At 41.1% G+C, this 17,370-nt stretch overlaps 1 protein-coding gene across 1 annotated transcript in view; it reads left to right on the forward strand.

The window, feature by feature from the left end:
• The first annotated feature begins 750 nt into the window (after window positions 1-750).
• Window positions 751-17,370, forward strand: part of emilin1b (elastin microfibril interfacer 1b) — a 36,706-nt gene continuing 20,086 nt past the window's right edge. The window contains exon 1 of the mRNA XM_019858079.1: window positions 751-1,239. Coding sequence (XP_019713638.1) covers window positions 1,103-1,239 — 137 coding nt within the window. The 5' untranslated portion in view covers window positions 751-1,102. The remainder of the gene's footprint in view (window positions 1,240-17,370) is intronic.

Consider the following 17,370-nt stretch of genomic DNA (forward strand, 5'->3'; position numbering starts at 1 on the left):
ATTCAGAATTGGGCATTTCCCTCTGCAGGGTAAAACCAGCAGACAGGTGGCAAAAATTGCTTTGAGTGAGTCTGGGTGTTCAGTGATTGGCTGGCAACCAGTTCGGGGTGTCCCCCACCTTCTGCCCGAAGACAGCTGGGATAGGCTCCAGCACCCCTTGAGAGGATAAACGGATTAGAAAATGGATGGATGGAGTCTTGGGTGTTGAAATTTCACATTTCAAATTTTACTGCTCCTCTGAAATTACATCAAAAGAGATTAAAGACAGGAGAATGTAAAGACTGACATGGAAAAATACACTGCATTACATTTTCCGACATTGGTGGGAGTACTTTTTCAGTACAGTCACAAGTATTTACTATCATTACTACTACTACTTATTATTATTATTATTATTACTACTACTACCTTTTCAATCGATTATGCTTTTTTTACTGTCACTGCCCAAAAATGTGGTGTGTTCATAGAAGCTGTTTTTATCAGACCAACTCAAAAACGGGAGGTGAAGCTTTTGTGCTGTTGTTGTTACTTCAACATTCTTCAATTTCACTATGAGCCATTTAATTGCACAAAAGTGACTAACTAGTGTTCACTAAATCAAGAGTGGTCTCGTCTATAAAAATAAACGAGAAACAGTAGAACACGAACAGTAGAAAGAATAGTTATGCTGTGAGTGCTGGATGGATGTGTCGGTCTTCTTCTCCGGGAGGGGCGGGGGCAGTTCTGGGGGGCGGTGACGTAGAGGAGGAGCAGCTGGACTGGGTTCAGCCTGGACTGTCGCAACCTTTTCTTTGTTTCGTATGAGACATAAATTGTTCTGATGGAGAAAAACTGCCGGGTTAGGTCGGAGTAAACGTGGACAAAAGGCGGGACTCGGAGCGGATCAGATGAGTTCAAACAGTGCGTCAAGTGCGAATTTTGGATCAGAATCGGGATTATTGATCAGAGTCGATCGGACGAACTTTTTTTTTTAACTTAGAAAAAAATATGACCGTCTATTATTTTTGACTCCATGGAGCTGGGATGTTGTTCTCCAGTTGAGGCAGCCTTCCCTCTCTGATTTGTAACGACATCCTGTATTGATCGCGTATTGGTCAACGGGATGGCACCTCTTTTGCTCCTGCTGGCTCTCTTGACTTGTGCGGACGCCAAAAGCGCGTTCCCGCTCAGAAGCTCCTATAACCTATACACCGGCGGGAATGCGCACGCTCAAGGTGCTCGAGTCGCCAGCAGACACAGGTAATACGACGACACAACTCTGCTTTTCTATGACTTCTCTGCACTTAGTTCTAGTTGTAGATTTAGTCAACAACAAAAAAACAACCCCACAGCAAAGCGTTCCAAATGAAAGAAGTTTCAACGAGCACCTCTTCATCCTATTAATTACACACACACACACACACACACACACACACACACACACACACACACACACACAAAAACTCGACTTCATTTGATCATGTACGGCTGCAAATGACTAAAACGTGGTAAACTGACGTAATTGTCCACGTTCAAAAGAATTGTGTCGAGGAGGGAGGAGTTCATTCAGACTTTTGAGCATGGGTGATTTCATGGAAACATCGACAGGTGGACACAAGAATGCATTTACAGTCCCCAACAAAGGCCCGCTATTGGCACAAACTACATAAATCACCTCAAGTGTTGGGAGTGGTAAATGCTCTCCTGTGGATCCAACCGCAGACGCTCCCGTTTAGCTGCCTGCCTTTGCTCAAAGATGTGAAATACACTCGTTAGCAGTTTGTCACCATCTCAAAAGTTGCTGCCTACCACCACGTGAATTTTTATGTCCATCTCGGTAAAGTAATTTTGCACACAGTATTTCTCGTTCATATGTGTGGCATCTTGGCACTATAATGTCATATCTTATGACATCCTGCCCAAGGGTGGAGCTTTGTGTTGGCCAGGGGTGGCCATGGACTAGCCTGGAAATCCAGATTCATTGCTGTACCAGCGATTGACTCTCATCATAGTCTCATCAAGTGCATTTCTAAGGCAAGGCAAATCTGAGCATACAGACAGTGAAATGAACCAATCAACAAAGAGCAGGCATGCCCCTGTCTTCTTTTGAAATAAATGCTTCCAGTGTCGTCAACTGCTTGGCTTTAAATGACTCTCTGTCTTTCTCATTATTTCCAACTGTAATGCCGAATTATGTAAACAAACTATCGTCTCTCCTGCGCATCATTTTGAATGAGGATGGACTTCTGCCACCGAAGAGTAACATTGCGCACGAAGGAAACACCCCAGCAAATAAACTAATTTGATTGGATGCCTCATTTTGAACCGAGACCAGCTGCGCTGGAGTGTGGGCTTCCCACAACCACTTTCTTGCCAGGCCACCCCTTGTCACTCTCTGGCCACTCCACACCTCGGGAAAATGTTGAGAAGAGATTTTTCTGCCACTTTCTTATAGATGCAGGAGTCTTCAATGCCTTGATACTTAATTACATATTGACTACACATTTAAAGAGCAAAAGCACAATTGATCTGAATGCATCCATCCATCCATTTTCCGTTCCGCTTATCCTCACAAGGGTCGCGGTGGTGGTGGTGGTGGGGGGAGGTGCTGGAGCCTATCCCAGCTGTCTTCGGGCAGTAGGCGGGGGACACCTTGAACCGGTTGCCAGCCAATCGCAGGGCACACACAGAAGAACAACCATCCACGCTGACACCTCGGGACAATTCAGAGTGTTCAATCAGCCTGGCATGCATGTTTTTGGAATCGGGGAGGAAACCGGAGTACCCGGAGAAAACCCACGCAGGCCCGGGGAGAACATGCAAACTCCACACAGGGAAACTGGAGCTGGAATTGAACAGAGCTGGAATTGAACCAGTAACTCCGCACTGTGAGGTCAACGCGCGAACTAATGGACCGCCGATCTGAATGCATATTCTAAAATTATTTGTCTTCAATTAAGGACAATAAATGTTTACAGTCTACAATAAAATAATTGCTTTTCATAGCATGCATCAATAGGCTGAGAAGTCATTGTTTATCATACTATCCACAATCATGGTTTAATGAAATCCCAATCTTGCTCAACACACTCATATTACAAGCGGGCACAAAATGTAAGAATCAAGAAATTTGTGTCATTGTGCTTTTTAGACATCATGCAAAAGAATGAGCCATTAATCGCCATATGTAAAATGGCGTCGTCCGTCTCTGACAATTGAACACTGTGATTGGCTGTTAGCTAATGAATCACTGCATGAGATATGATAAGTATAATATGAGATGGTACACACAAAAGCAAAGCCACGGCAAAGAAAATGGCATGATCGGGTAAATTAACACAGTTCCTGACTCTATGCACCCGACAATGTAAACTCAAACCAGGTCAGGGCTTATGACAGTTTTCAAATCATGTGTGGTCAACGGGATTAAAGTGTACCACTCGGTAGAAACTTGGCTACTGCTGTCACTAATATTTGTCAAATGGGGGCTTGTGAAGCCCTTTGCGCTTCTTTTGTTTCAAGGGCTGTACAAATAAACCTGACTGGAGTAAGTGCAGCCATACGAGCCCAGAAAGCTCCCCTGTTATCTGATCTCTTCAACTAAGCCACGCTACTACTAGGGAATGTGTTTGGATATGAGGCTTCGGGCGGCTCGGTGGTTGTCATACTCAATTGTTTATAGTAAAGGTATTCTAGCGGACCGAACGGACTTCAAAATACCGACTCGAATTATCTGAGTTATTTCGAAAAAGGACCAAACCATCCTTGGCTCGACAGCAGTGAATACAGTATGTCTTGTTCTTTGTTGTGTGGCGAGTTATATCGTCCATATGCATACATATCAAACACGCATGGGTGCAAATGTAAATACAATTCTAAGTTCGATGTTCAAGGAATTTCCGAAGTTGTTCGCTACCATCTAGTGCGCACTCGCACATGTCGATCCCATACGCGCACACGCACAAACGCACACACGCACACACACACACACACACACACACACACACACACACACACACACACACACACACACACACACTTTGATGTGCATAGTTTGAAGAGGAAAAAATTTGCATTATTGATCGAATATGGATGGGAAGCCTTAATATAAGAAAAACAAATGAGTTTGTTTGCTCATCCAAAACTATGAGCTCAAGTGTGCATCACATCCGATAACGTTTGGATGCTCCACAATGATGTGAACATTTCTGTTGAGATTATTCAGAGCAAGTAAAACCATTTCTTTGTGCCTTAATCATCGCAGTACGTATAGTATTGAAAAAAAAATGTTATTACAACAATGGCCCATGCACATCGCCAAGACGTGCAATAAGTTTAATATGGAATGATATGCTTTTATCTGAATTTGGACAGTTGAAGGCAACTTTAAATGTGCCTCAATAGTGAATTCTCTGATCATACTAGCAACTATTTTCAAAAAAGGTGAAAAGCACCAACACCAACTGTGGTCTTCATGTTAGCAGCAATCTCTTTCCCTGCACATTTTCGGAAGAGTGGAATTTGCCCTGGTAATGATTTGGTCGTTATAAGAACAAGTAATACTGCAGTGGTTTATGCTGAAAATGTCAGCACACTTAAATTAAAAATGTAGCATCAATGCTTATGAAATCGTGATTTAATGGTCGTACGTAGAAATGAGTCACTTTGATGTGACTGCTGTTCATTTTTTTTCACCAGTCTTTAATTCATTCATTCATTCATTTTCCGAACCGCTTGATCCTCATTAGGGTCGCGGGGGGTGCTGGAGTCTATCCTAGCTGTCTTCGGGCAGTAGGCGAGGGACACCCTGAACCGATTGCCAGCCAATCGCAGGGCACACAGAGACGAACAACCATACACGCTCACACTCACACCCTGGGACAATTTTGAGTGTTCGAATAGTCTGCTATGCATGTTTTTGGAATGTGGGAGGAAACCGAAGTACCTGGAGAAAACCCACGCAGGCCCGGGGAGAACATGCAAACTCCACACAGGGAGGCCAGAGCGGGGATTGAACCCAAGACCTCTGCACTGTGAGGTCAACGCGAGAACCGCTGGACCAATTAGCCGACCCAGTCTTTAATTTTAATTTTCTAATTACAACAAGCTATATAAGGGCTACTCAAGTGGCGATACAATTTACTGCTTTAAATAAATAGAAAAAAAGACATTAACCCTTTCATGCACCAAAAATGATAACCTGTCACCTGATAACATTGATAAGCTGTCCACTGTAGTAACCGCTGTCCCTGAAAGGGTTAAATTCATGTTCAACATAATTGAGTTACAAAAGGGAGATGGTTGTATTTTTCTTCCCTCTTCATTTTCTGCAGTTGAAAAACTTTTACATGTGATGACAGAAAGTGTGAAGAGATATGACAACTTCAAATTATGAATTTTGCCTTGGAAGTAATTTTGCATTACTCTTATTCTGTTTCCACCTATTCTAGTATCATTAAACGTGACTATTTGCTCATGGATGTTCAAGCAGCCAGAAAGCAAGGAATACAAATCAAGTTATTCGTACGACTATGACAATCCAAACAGTATTTTGCTGTTGGTCTGTCACAGGTTTAGCATGATGCGTAGCTCTCCATGTTGTCAAAATAGTTGGGAAGTGCATTACACAATACAAAGATCCAATTCATACACTTGCAGGCATGCAGGCAGGGAACAGATGCCAGAATAACGGTGCAGTTCAACATTGGCACGCCACTGAGGAGTTAGAAGAATGAGTGAGTTTCTGAAGACACCTGGACTGTGCTCAGGAAGAAAACTTTCTCACAACAGTGCCGAACTGAACCTTCAACCCTTTGCGCCATCATCAAGTCCAATTAAGCTGGTGTGAGAAATCATGCAAACTAGAAATGGGTTTGAAAAAGTGAAATTCTGTATCCAACTGTACACCTAATCACTTAAAAACAAAACGCCTCTCAATGAAACAGCTCAGTGTTATGAAGTACCTCGTGTTGAAGAAAAGCCATTTTTTTTGTTTGCTTGTTGTGTCATACAGTAGGCAATGTGAACTTTGGAAATGAGTGAAAGTAGCCTCTCCAATCTTGTGACCACCATTTGAATGTCTTAAGACCGCAACATACCAGTCGCATTAGGACCGTGTTCTTGCCATTGAGGTTCGGCAGATATAAATAACCGATCGAGTCATGCTGTTGTGCTTCAGGCTTAAATGCTCACAACGTTGCTCTTTAGGGCAACCTAAGTACAAATTCAGGGTAGATTTGCTTCTGCTTTTAGCCAACAGAGTTGGACTCAACTTTGCTGTCAAGTTGTTGCCCCCTGACATTATGTCTGCAATTTCTCCTTAAAGTCGTATGGTGTACAAGAGATGTCAGAGCTGGAAAGCAGCAGGGGATAGTGTTGCCAAGTACAGTGTCGATGACTGGCGATAGCAGATTGAAAATGCTTTCAGAAGCAAAGAAAACTAGAATCTCGCCTCAAGGAATGCGCAGCGGTGGTTTCCAACCTTTCCTGCGCCGCAGACCGGTTCAAACAAGTGCATGCTTTTTGGTGGATTGTGTTCATGGTCCGGTGGTTGCACAGCTGCAGAGTAGCAACTCAATTGCTAATGATATGTCGACAGGCTGTGCAAACTCCTCTCGCATTATCATGTTTTCCACATCATGCTTCTTGCAATGATTCAACGGGATTCTTGTATTGCCCGTTTTGGAGGACTTACCTTGCACAATGGCTTCATTTACTCCCCATCGCTTTGCAGATACCGCCACACAAGCGAGGGTGAGGAATGATCTTGTGTAAATAGTTTCATCTTTGGGAAGATAACTCCAAGTCAGAGCTGCCCACCAGTTGCTCATTCAGTCACTGTTTACTTCTTGTTTCTTGGACTTTCTGTTTACATCTTTGACTTGCAAACCACAGTAGAGAAGGAAAAGCTGGATTCTGATCACATACTGACACTCACAGCTGGTCACCTTAACCCTTTCAGGGACATTGGTTACTCCAGTGGACAGCCGATCATGTTTTCAGGTTAGAGGTTATCATTATTTGTGCACAATAGGATTCATATCACAATTCTTTGTCATGGAATCATTGAGCCCTATTTATACAGTATTTGCTTGTATTTTGGGGACGATCTATCTATCTATCTATCTATCTATCTATCTATCTCTTTTTTCAAGCTTCACATACATACACACACACGCACGCACACACACACACACACACACACACACACACACACACACACACACACACACACACACACACACACACACACGTTTGGGAAATTACCTGGAAACCACCTGTTAAATCAAAAGGGACGATTCACTCCATTGAAACTTTCTGGATCCTGTTGAAGGAGTTTTGTAGTTTCATGCACATTGTTTCACTCCAGGGAAGTTTTTTTTTTCCCTTAAATGGTGAGTTAGCATATTGGGATGGTTGTAATAGACGTGGTGTAAACACCATCGAGACTGGTGTTGAAAAAATATTTCAGGCGCACACATTGCATTCTATCCAATTCCCCAGTCACAAAATACTACTTATTACATGCCCCATGGGCGGCCCGGTGATCGACTGGTGAGCACGTTCGCCTCACAGTGCAGAGGTTGTGGGTTTGATTCCGGCTCTGGCCTTCCTGTGTGGAAATTGCAATGTTCTCTCCATGACTTTGTGGGTTTTCATCAGTTACTCCGGTTTCTTCCCACATTCCAAAAACATTTGCACAGCAGTTCTTCTGTCGTCGACACGATTGATTATGAACGATCGTTTGCAATTCCGAACCACCCCATGTAGTAATGTTGGCAGAGTACTAAACTCCTTAAAGTCGTATGGTGTACAAGAGATGTCATAGCTGGAAAGCAGAAGGGGACAATGTTGCCAAGTACAGTGTGGCAGGTTAATGGAACCTTCGAAATTGTCCCTAAAATGTCCCTCTAAATTGTGACTGTGAGTGTGAATGGTTATTCGTCTGTGTGTGCCATGCGATTGGCTGGCAACCGGTTCAGGGTGTCCCCCGCCTCCTGACCGAAGACAGCCCACTACCCTTGTGAGGCTAAACGATTTAGAAAATGGATGGATGGATGGATGGATACATGCCATATCTTGAAGGGACAACGCTTGGGGACTTTATCACAATATATTATCAACTTCATCCTCAAAATGTCGTGCAAAAGTTTATGCATCTGAGCACTAACTTTTTCTGAACACAAAATCATTTATGACTTATGTGTCATGAAATGCTGATGAAAAATAATGTGCTTGTCATACTTTTAAATGAATCGTATTTGAATTTATGTTGCTTTATTTTACTTTGTTGTCTGCAGCCAGGTTGGCATTGCTAATGAAAATCTGTTCTCAATTTCCTTACCTGGATACAGGTGAAATAAAATGAAATACAATGACAAACTATTTACAAAGTAAACATAAATGTTTTACGCTTCTGTTTAAGATATAAATAAGTATAATACAAGTTTCAAGAAATGAATGGATAAAAATAGTTCACATGTATCTGTGCAAAGCCCAATTCCAATGAAGTTGGGAACTTAAAGCAATACCCAAATTAACATTACTACAAACGATAATACCAAATATTCCCCCCACTGGCTGAGTGGTATACTGCTCACTCTCTGTGGGGGGGATGGGCATGTGTATTGATGTGATTCTGCAAACATGTCAAAATGATCAAAACTATCCAGAACACAGGGAAGGAAAAAAAAGAGGAGGGATGAAAAAAAGAGACCAAATCAGAGAAAGGCACAACCTGGCACCACTCACGGCCTTCAGGATCTCAGAGAAAGTCAGATACAGTATTATCAAACTCTTGCAACAACAATCGACCAAACACAACTGAAGGTTTGTCAAAATACAGCTGAAAACTATTCTCTCCACTTTTTTTTTTTTTTTTGGAAATGTTATACTAAATATTGTAGCCAGTAGCAACCCTGTACTGTAGTTGTGTTATACACAGGAGAATCACTAGCTTTTACGGACAGGGGGATTTTAGGCCCAAGGGGATGCACAGAATGTGAGCTAGCAAAGCTAGCAAAGATAGGCAATACTGTGTAAAAACTTGAAAGTCAATATTAGATGTCATGTTTTTTCAGTCTGCTACAGTACCAAACACAGGGAATATGTGTACAGCGTTAACCACAAAAAAGAAAAAAAAATAAGTACGCATTGTTACAGTGGATGCAAAACATGTCATTGTGTTGTCAGAAAGTAAGCCAAGCCCGTCAATTCAAAACAAAACAAAACTGAAACATTACAGAGAAAAGTTTCCCTTTGAGCAGTTAGAATTGTCATGAAAATGGGATTTAACAGCTGCAATTGCCAGCTGCTTGTTGTGTGGAAGCATCAAAGAATGGCGTCAGTTTTTTGAGGGTGCTGGTGCTGACATGACTTTGGCTCACAATACACTCTTTGCGCTGAAATATTTTTGAAGTCGCACAGATTCTGGTGCATATATGTCTTGACGGTTGAATAAAAGAAATTACTGAGTGATTTTTCAATAGGATAATAACATTCATATTAAAGTAGCGGTCTAGAAAATAGAAGAATTCGGTTTGTATTTGTCCCTTGGTTTGCTCCACTTTTCAATCATTACTTTCCTAGATCGTCCAAATCCGAGATGATGCAACTTGCCTCATTTTTGGCATATTTTGTATCCATATTAAATTTGACATGATTCCTAGGCTTTCTGGATTCAAATGGATTCTGTGAAATCCTTTCAACTAACATTTTCAGGGACCATCACTTCAAACATAATCCACCAGGGTGAGTCCTGGTGGATTGGATTGAACTCAAATTAGATCCAAAACTGGGCACTTCAAACCACATTTAATCCTGAAGATTCAAATTCAGATTTGGAAATCCAGTCCTGCCTTTAATCCAGATTGGAGCCTTTGTTGGGCCTTTAAAACTTCAATGCGAAATCTGGATCAGTTTGATCCAGAAAAACATTCAATTAGGGTAGGATTGGAGTGATGATCCCATGTATTAGTTTCATACAAACTCATCAATGAATAAACACACTTACATTTCCGAGAATTCATTTGGAAAGAGCTATTTTCAATGAATGAAACCTCATTCTTTTCTTTTTTTTTTCTTTTTCTCAAAATTTCCAAATTTCATAAATCCAAATAAGGAAAAACACAAAGTGTTTCAACCCAAATTGTAACAGCAGCAAAGCAGTTGGGGATTTTTAAAAATATTGGCATGAGCAGCAAATTGAGAAAATAGGACATCGTTGACCAGTCGACTTTCTTTTTTTTTTCTTCTTTTTCTTTTTTTTGCTGTACTGGAATAATGTCTAATTGTACATCCACTGGAATTGATCAGTGACAGTGGCACTGTCATTGTCGCATTGTGTGCTAATTTCTTTTGTTTGCTTGTTTGTTTTTTGTAATTTTAATTCAACAAGCATGCTCATACACACACAGCGCAGAGCAGAAAGAATGAATTGCGGTGAACCAACGCTTAACGGGCACCATGGGAAAATGTTGGAGAGGGATCAAAAGAAAGTTGGCGAGAGACTAAAAACAAGTCCAGTTTTTCTTCGTTGTAATCTGTATTTCTTTTTTGTTTTCTTTTGTGTTGATAAGGATACAATGTTATGCAGAAATATACTTTGAACAATTTTACAGGCAAATGATGCTATTTCTAGTCGTGGTGATGAGTGGGGGAGATGTTTCTTCTTCCTAGGGTGGACATTCAAGAAATGAGAAGCTCTGCTTTGGTGTCAACTGCAAAAAAAAAAAAAATCACGTCGTTCAACCTCAGTATGTGGCATGCATATGGAAGTATAGATGGCTTATACTTGCATAAAAGTCTATAAGTAGCCTCTATTTAATGGGAAATGGTATTCCAGTATGACAAGTCCAGATGCTGTCTATAAAATTGAAGCTGTGAATGTAAATTTAAAAGCATAATTTAGTATGCATGGCTGATGGTTGTGATACGTCTTAGTGATTGAATACCTTGTTGGAAGAGTGAACTGGCTGAAGTAAAAAAAATGACAAATGACATCTTTTCAATCTTATGACATTTGATGTCTGCAATGATTACCACAGAAGAGCTGGCTTTAAGCGATTGTATTTGCGCAGATGATATATTTTCGCGTTTTGGCCAAAAATGTCATTTAGGGACTCTGCGTTTCTTAGGTCAGAATCACTAACATAACAAACCAAAAAGTCAAATCATCAGGCTGCTGTTGCCATTCCAAAGCGTGCAAGACTGTGATCCCTGAGGACTTGAGCAGATGGATAAATGATAAAACCATGTATGACATCAATAACAGAAACTCCCCAGACGCTGCTGCAATCCAGATTTCCACTCAGAAATGGAATAAATAACAAAACTAACGAACCTGCGTAAGACGCAGTATACCGAGTATAATAGGGCACAACCTCTCAACATCATCTGATCAATGGAACCGTTTGCTACATGGCAGTGAATTCAACCTGACTGCCGTCTTAACGATTTGGCTAACTTCCGGTGCACATTTTCTGCAACTCTGTCAAACAACAAATTGAAGGTGATCCACCTCCACACTCACAGGGAGCCAATTTACATTTTAGGGTTTTTTTTTCCATAACGACATGAGCAGATCAACTAAATCTGAGCCTCTTCTGTCTTTTTCAACGTTGTAATCAGATCATTCAAACAAAGGAAGTTTGGTCAATAACATGTTTCTATGATGTTTTGCCTCACAGTCAAACGGATAGGAGTACAATTTCATCTCAGCTCAAGCCATGTGTGGAGTTCTTCCCATTCATGCATGTTTTTTTTCCCCCCTTGGATACGCCCGCTTCTTCCATAGCACTGGGAGTTAATTGGCACAAGTTTTGTGGGAGGGGACAAGCCAAGCCCCAAAAGGGGGCGGGCCAAACTGTGGCTTTTGTCATCACAAAAAAAAAAAAAAAAAAAAAAAAAAGCCCTGAAATCACAATCGATTATTTTCGGGAGGTGAATTTTAGTGCTGACATCACTTTTACATACAGACTTATGATATAAGTGCCAATGTTCAGCCCACTCAAGTTTCCCTTTCAGCATCCCGGTCATGTGGTTACCAATTACCATACAGTGTGGAAGTGAGAGGATTGGCTGGGTCCTCCATCTGCTTTAAGCTAAAGAAGACTGTTTCCAACCTCTTTTAAAAAACGGCGACCAACTTTATGACTGTGTCCGTACTGATACGCCTCACAGCCCTTTAGATTGCTCTTTGCCTTTCATCTGAAGCGTTCAGAAAATAGTTAAACGTGACTGTACCTTGTCCTTACCACTTTTTTAAGTCATCCTCCTACCCCGTTGCATTAGCAGGAAGTGGGATTGAAATGTTTTCTCTTATAAGCAGTTAACAACTGGTGTTCCCACATTGTTAAAGTCTTTAAATGTCATAGAAAGCGGACTCGCACAGTTTCCGTGTAAACAAAATCCAAGTTTTGCTCTATCAGAGGTCTCAGACAAACTACACGCAAAGGCTCATGGGTCGTAGGTATAATTTTTTACCAACTCAAACTTACTTAGTTCCTGTTTGATATTCACGTTTTCTTTGTTCCACAGTATCTATTCCACACACACACACACACACACACACACACACACACACACACACACACGCACACACACACGCACGCACGCACGCACACACACACACACACACACACACACACACACACACACACACACACACACACACACACACACACACTAAAATGATGTCAGACCTTGAGCAGGAAATATGTCATTGGCCCCATACCAGTTCAATGTGCTTCTAATGACATCCTAGTCCTCACCGTGCCAAAAGGAGGAGTGTGATTCCACACAATAAGTGAGTAATCTATTAGTGCAGCAAACGTGTGATTAATGCTTTGAGATTTTTAGACCACCCCACCCACACCCCCCTTAACATCATCGGAAAAGTGTTTTCTGACATGGCCTTATGATATTTCTACTCTTTTCTGTTCAGCTGCCACAGAAGTCAGGAGGATTAGGGCGGACATAGAGGGGGAGTGATATTGTCAACATATCACAAGACTAACTTAAGGCTTTAGCTTCCAGCAAAGTTGAATAATTACTGCTTCAGCTGTATTTTATGGAACTTGGCCCTACAAGTTCAATAATTCCGCAAAAACTAAGCCTTCAATGTTAGCGTATACGAATAGACATGGTTAGTGATGAATAGAATTTTACTTCTTTTTTCAGTGCTACAGGCAAATCTCATTTGAAAGTCTTCGTGCTGTCTCCAAAGTCTTTCACGTCAAATTAAGGTAAACCTAGAGTACATTTTAAAGATGACACTTTATTCAAGCCGCATTGGCTATATTTCATACCCCGTCAATACAGACATTTTGATCTAGTATTGAAAATTTCAAGTGGTGAGATTCTTTAAAAAAATAACAGTTAACTCAGTTTTATTTACTTCTTCTGGCGGCCTATAATCTCTGCTCATGTGTGCAGCTAAATTTAGAGGAGTCAGTGGCACTAACATGGACAAACATGGACTAGAAATAGTTTTACTGGCTTGATGCTTGTTCGATAAATCTAAATAAAAGTAATGTGCAGCAAAGCCCAATTTAAATACCATACTTGTTTTATGTGTTTGGCGTATCATATCCGAGGAAAATACCCCGCTCGAATTTCCTCCATGGGGCCTTTCAAAACAAAATTACTGCTACTGGATGATTGTGCACATGGGCAGAACTAATCATATAAGATAGAAGTTTTGAGAATTGTTGCTGTGGATGGCCCAGTGGATGTCTGGTTAGCACGTTCCGCTACAAGGTGCAGGGTTTGATTCCGGCTCTGGCTTTCCTTTGTGGTGTTTACATGTCCTCCCTGTGTCTGTGTGGGTTTTCTCCGGTTCGCACAAGTATGCTGTGCTTGAAATTGCGCAAACAGAAATTAGACTCTCTGGGGTCCCTACATGACATTGGCAAGTAAACTTGCAACATCTCCCCGGTGCCGAATCCTCCAGCACAATCTAAAACAGTAATGCAAAAGAGTTTAATGTGGAGTAAAGTCAGAAAACTATGACCAAGCATTGGCATAGGTAGAGATGTGCACAAGTATTTTGGTGGTGATTGGTCCTAGTTTTCTGACATTAAGTTATGTTAAGCTTTTTCTCTGTAGTGAATGTTTATGGTAAAGAAAAAGCTTGATGTCCAAAAAATTAAAGCTACTGTGGTGATTGCTTTGATATTTTCAGAGGTTGAAATAGGCATGGCGGCCCGGTGGTCCAGTGGTTCGCGCGTCGACTTCACAGTGCAGAGGTACCAGATTCAATTCCAGCTCCGGCCTGCCTGTGTGGAGTTTGCATGTTCTCCCCAGGCCTGTGTGGGTTTTCTCCGGGTACTCCGTTTTCCTCCCACATTCCAAACACATGCATGGCAGGCTGATTGAACACTCTAAATTGTTCCTAGGTGTGAGCGAGAATGGTTGTTCGTTTATTTGTGCCCTGCGATTGGCTGGCAACTGGTTCAGGGTGTCCCCCGCCTTCTGCCCAAAGACGGCTGGGATAGGCTACAGCACCCCCCGCAACCCTTGTGAGGATAAGCGGATCAGAAAATGAATGAATGAATGAATGAATGAATGAATGAATGAAATGGGCAAAGATGGAGAAATGCATATGCATTTTGGTAGCGATCGATCATAGTTTTCTAAGATTAAGCCACGTCAATGATGCAAATGATGCGTTTTGGACTGTACTTCCAGCGCCATGATGAAATACACCAAAATCGTGTTACACCACCTGCGCACAGAGTGAGATGTGGTTTTAGGTAGTCTAAAGGCTAGTTTACTTTTTGTGACCAAATTTGCAGATGCACTGGGGGTCGAGGCAGAAATGCCCAGTGAGGCGTTGCACGTATACCAAAATCACAAATACGCTGAATTGCCCCAGCACAAAAAAGACAAAGTACCTGTTTTTACGCCGAGCGCAGACTACTTTCTGTTACCAAATTGTCGGAGGACTCGAGGGCGAGGCAGCTCTGTGCACCACAAGACCCAAATAGGTGCAACAGAGCCCATAAGACTATAGACTAAACTTGAGCTGGCACTAAAATGAAATTTTGTCTGTTTTTATGCACAGAGCACAGCACCAGGTGAACAAAATAGTGCCCCTGATGTTGCAGCAAAACATCTTGAATGTGTGTCGAAAAAATATTGACCAAGGCTTCTACATGTATACATTGGAAAACTCAAATACATTTGTAATGTATTTTGGTGTTAACAACACAATGTGTTTTATTGCTTCAAAGTGTTTTGAGATACTACCTGCAAATACTGAATGCCAAAAATAAGAAATAGGTCAATGATTTTCCAAATTAAAAATGTCAAGACAAAAAACTAACTTTTCTGGTGACTCGAGTTTTTTTTAATACTACAATAGAAGTCAATGATCAGAGGGACTTTTCCAGGAAACAACTGTTATCAGAGATAACGTGAGATACGAGCTATACTTGCACCTGAGGGAACTATTTAAAGTCATTGCTGTGGCTGTTTTGAAACCCAGAGTCAATTGCCCAAATCAATTAAGTTAAACACACAGAGTCTATTTACCAAAGGTTTATGTTTGAAACAAATGCGTGTAAACTTGATTGCTCATGCACACAGATGTGGAAGCTAATCCACTTACTGGGTTCACCTACGATTTTTTCTGCCAAGTGGGCAAAATTACTGCTCAGTTCTTCATTCTGGTAGGAATCTTTACAAAGAGATGAATGTAGCATGTGCAATCTGATTTGTCAAGCCTAAATCGATTAGCGAGGCCAGATTTTGCGTCTTTAAATCCTGCATTTGAAAGAAAACTCAACTCAACTGTTTTTACAGATCACTTTGAAACAACCACCGCTGTATACAAAGTGCTGTACATGGAGCAAAAATAATGAATATAACAACAAACAAATTAATCACAAAAACAGTAAAAAGCACGTAAATACTGTAGATAGAGAGAGAGCGAGAGAGAGAGAGAGAGAGAGAGAGAGAGAGAGAGAGAGAGAGAGAGAGAGAGAGAGTTAATTGTTTAAAAATGGCTAGATCTTGCTTGGTCCCGGAAATGTGATTTTTCACACCATTGTCAACATTAAGCAAGGCAGTTTTGCAGCTTCTGAATGATATCAAGGCCAGTCGAAAGAGGGAGTCATGCCATCATCTATGGCAAAACTCCTTTCAACAATGCTTGTCCTTGCGTCAAGGGTCATTTCAGCACACATTTCAAACAACTGGTTCTGGCTTCTCTGTTTTTTTGGGTGTGCTGTTCCAAATTTTAAACACAGTAATCACAGGACGGGCAAATGCATCCAATTGTCACACACTCGGGAAGAATTAAATCAAACAAAACATGGATTTTATGTGGTTGCTGACTTTCCCAAAATTATCTGTGTGATATATTTCATTTCTGTTTCTTTGCCTCTTTCTCAGCGCTTCCAATTCCATCACTTAAAACATAAAGGTTTTGCGGCTACTTAAAGCACAAAAACCTTCAGAGCTACTTTTAAACATTTGTTAAAATATGACGTCTCCATAATTTTACACCTTTTGCCAACAGTATGCAATCTGTTGGAGTAAGTGGATGTGCGGTGTACTATCTGCTGTTTAGTATCTTAGGCGCAATAGTAGTAGAAACTCAGATCATACGCAATACATCCTTCGACAAGCCATCACTGTTCGAGTGAACACACAATTTAGTGTCCCCTGTTTGGGATCAAGCCCACAATGTCATGCTTTGTCTGCTCAGAACAAATGTGGTCAACATATTCATCAGTCAACAATGATGACATCATCAAATTGTAGTCCGACCATGTGCTAAGCATTTCTTGGGAATCAACTCACAATTGTACTTTGTCATGACAATTCTGCTGTGTGAAGATGAAGCTGCCAGATACCACGTCTGTGTGCCTTGAGCAAGTGTGAAGAACTCTGCTTGCATCTGATCTTTACAGGGCACTCTTTGCAACAGTTGAACAGTTCAGTCAAAAGGAATTACTGAAAAACATTCAGTGTTGATTTTATGATGATTCTTATGACAGATTATGTGACTGAAGTGCATCATCACAAACGCGAAAAAAAACTGTGAAACAATGTTTGATGTGCATCATATTTTATTGAACCACAAATAAATAAATAAATCAATACCATGATTGTCAATAAACAAGCATCATCAATTCATAGACTTTACCGGTGCATTTCCTCAAGTCGCCACACTACTTCATAGTCACAGGTTTTATCCCTCTCTCTCTCTCTCTCTCTCTCTCTCTCTCTCTCTCTCTCTCTCTCTCTCTCTCTCTCTCTCTCTCTCGCTCCCTCTCGCCATGTATATATATATACTGCTAAAAAAAATAAAGGGAACACTTGGAGTTAGTTACATTGTGCTTTTTAAGTGCTCCCTTGATTTTACTGAGCAGTAAATATATATAT

Source organism: Hippocampus comes, unplaced genomic scaffold (assembly GCF_001891065.2).
Source record: "Hippocampus comes isolate QL1 unplaced genomic scaffold, H_comes_QL1_v1.1 scaffold178, whole genome shotgun sequence".
In the NCBI taxonomy this organism is placed as follows: domain Eukaryota; kingdom Metazoa; phylum Chordata; class Actinopteri; order Syngnathiformes; family Syngnathidae; genus Hippocampus; species Hippocampus comes.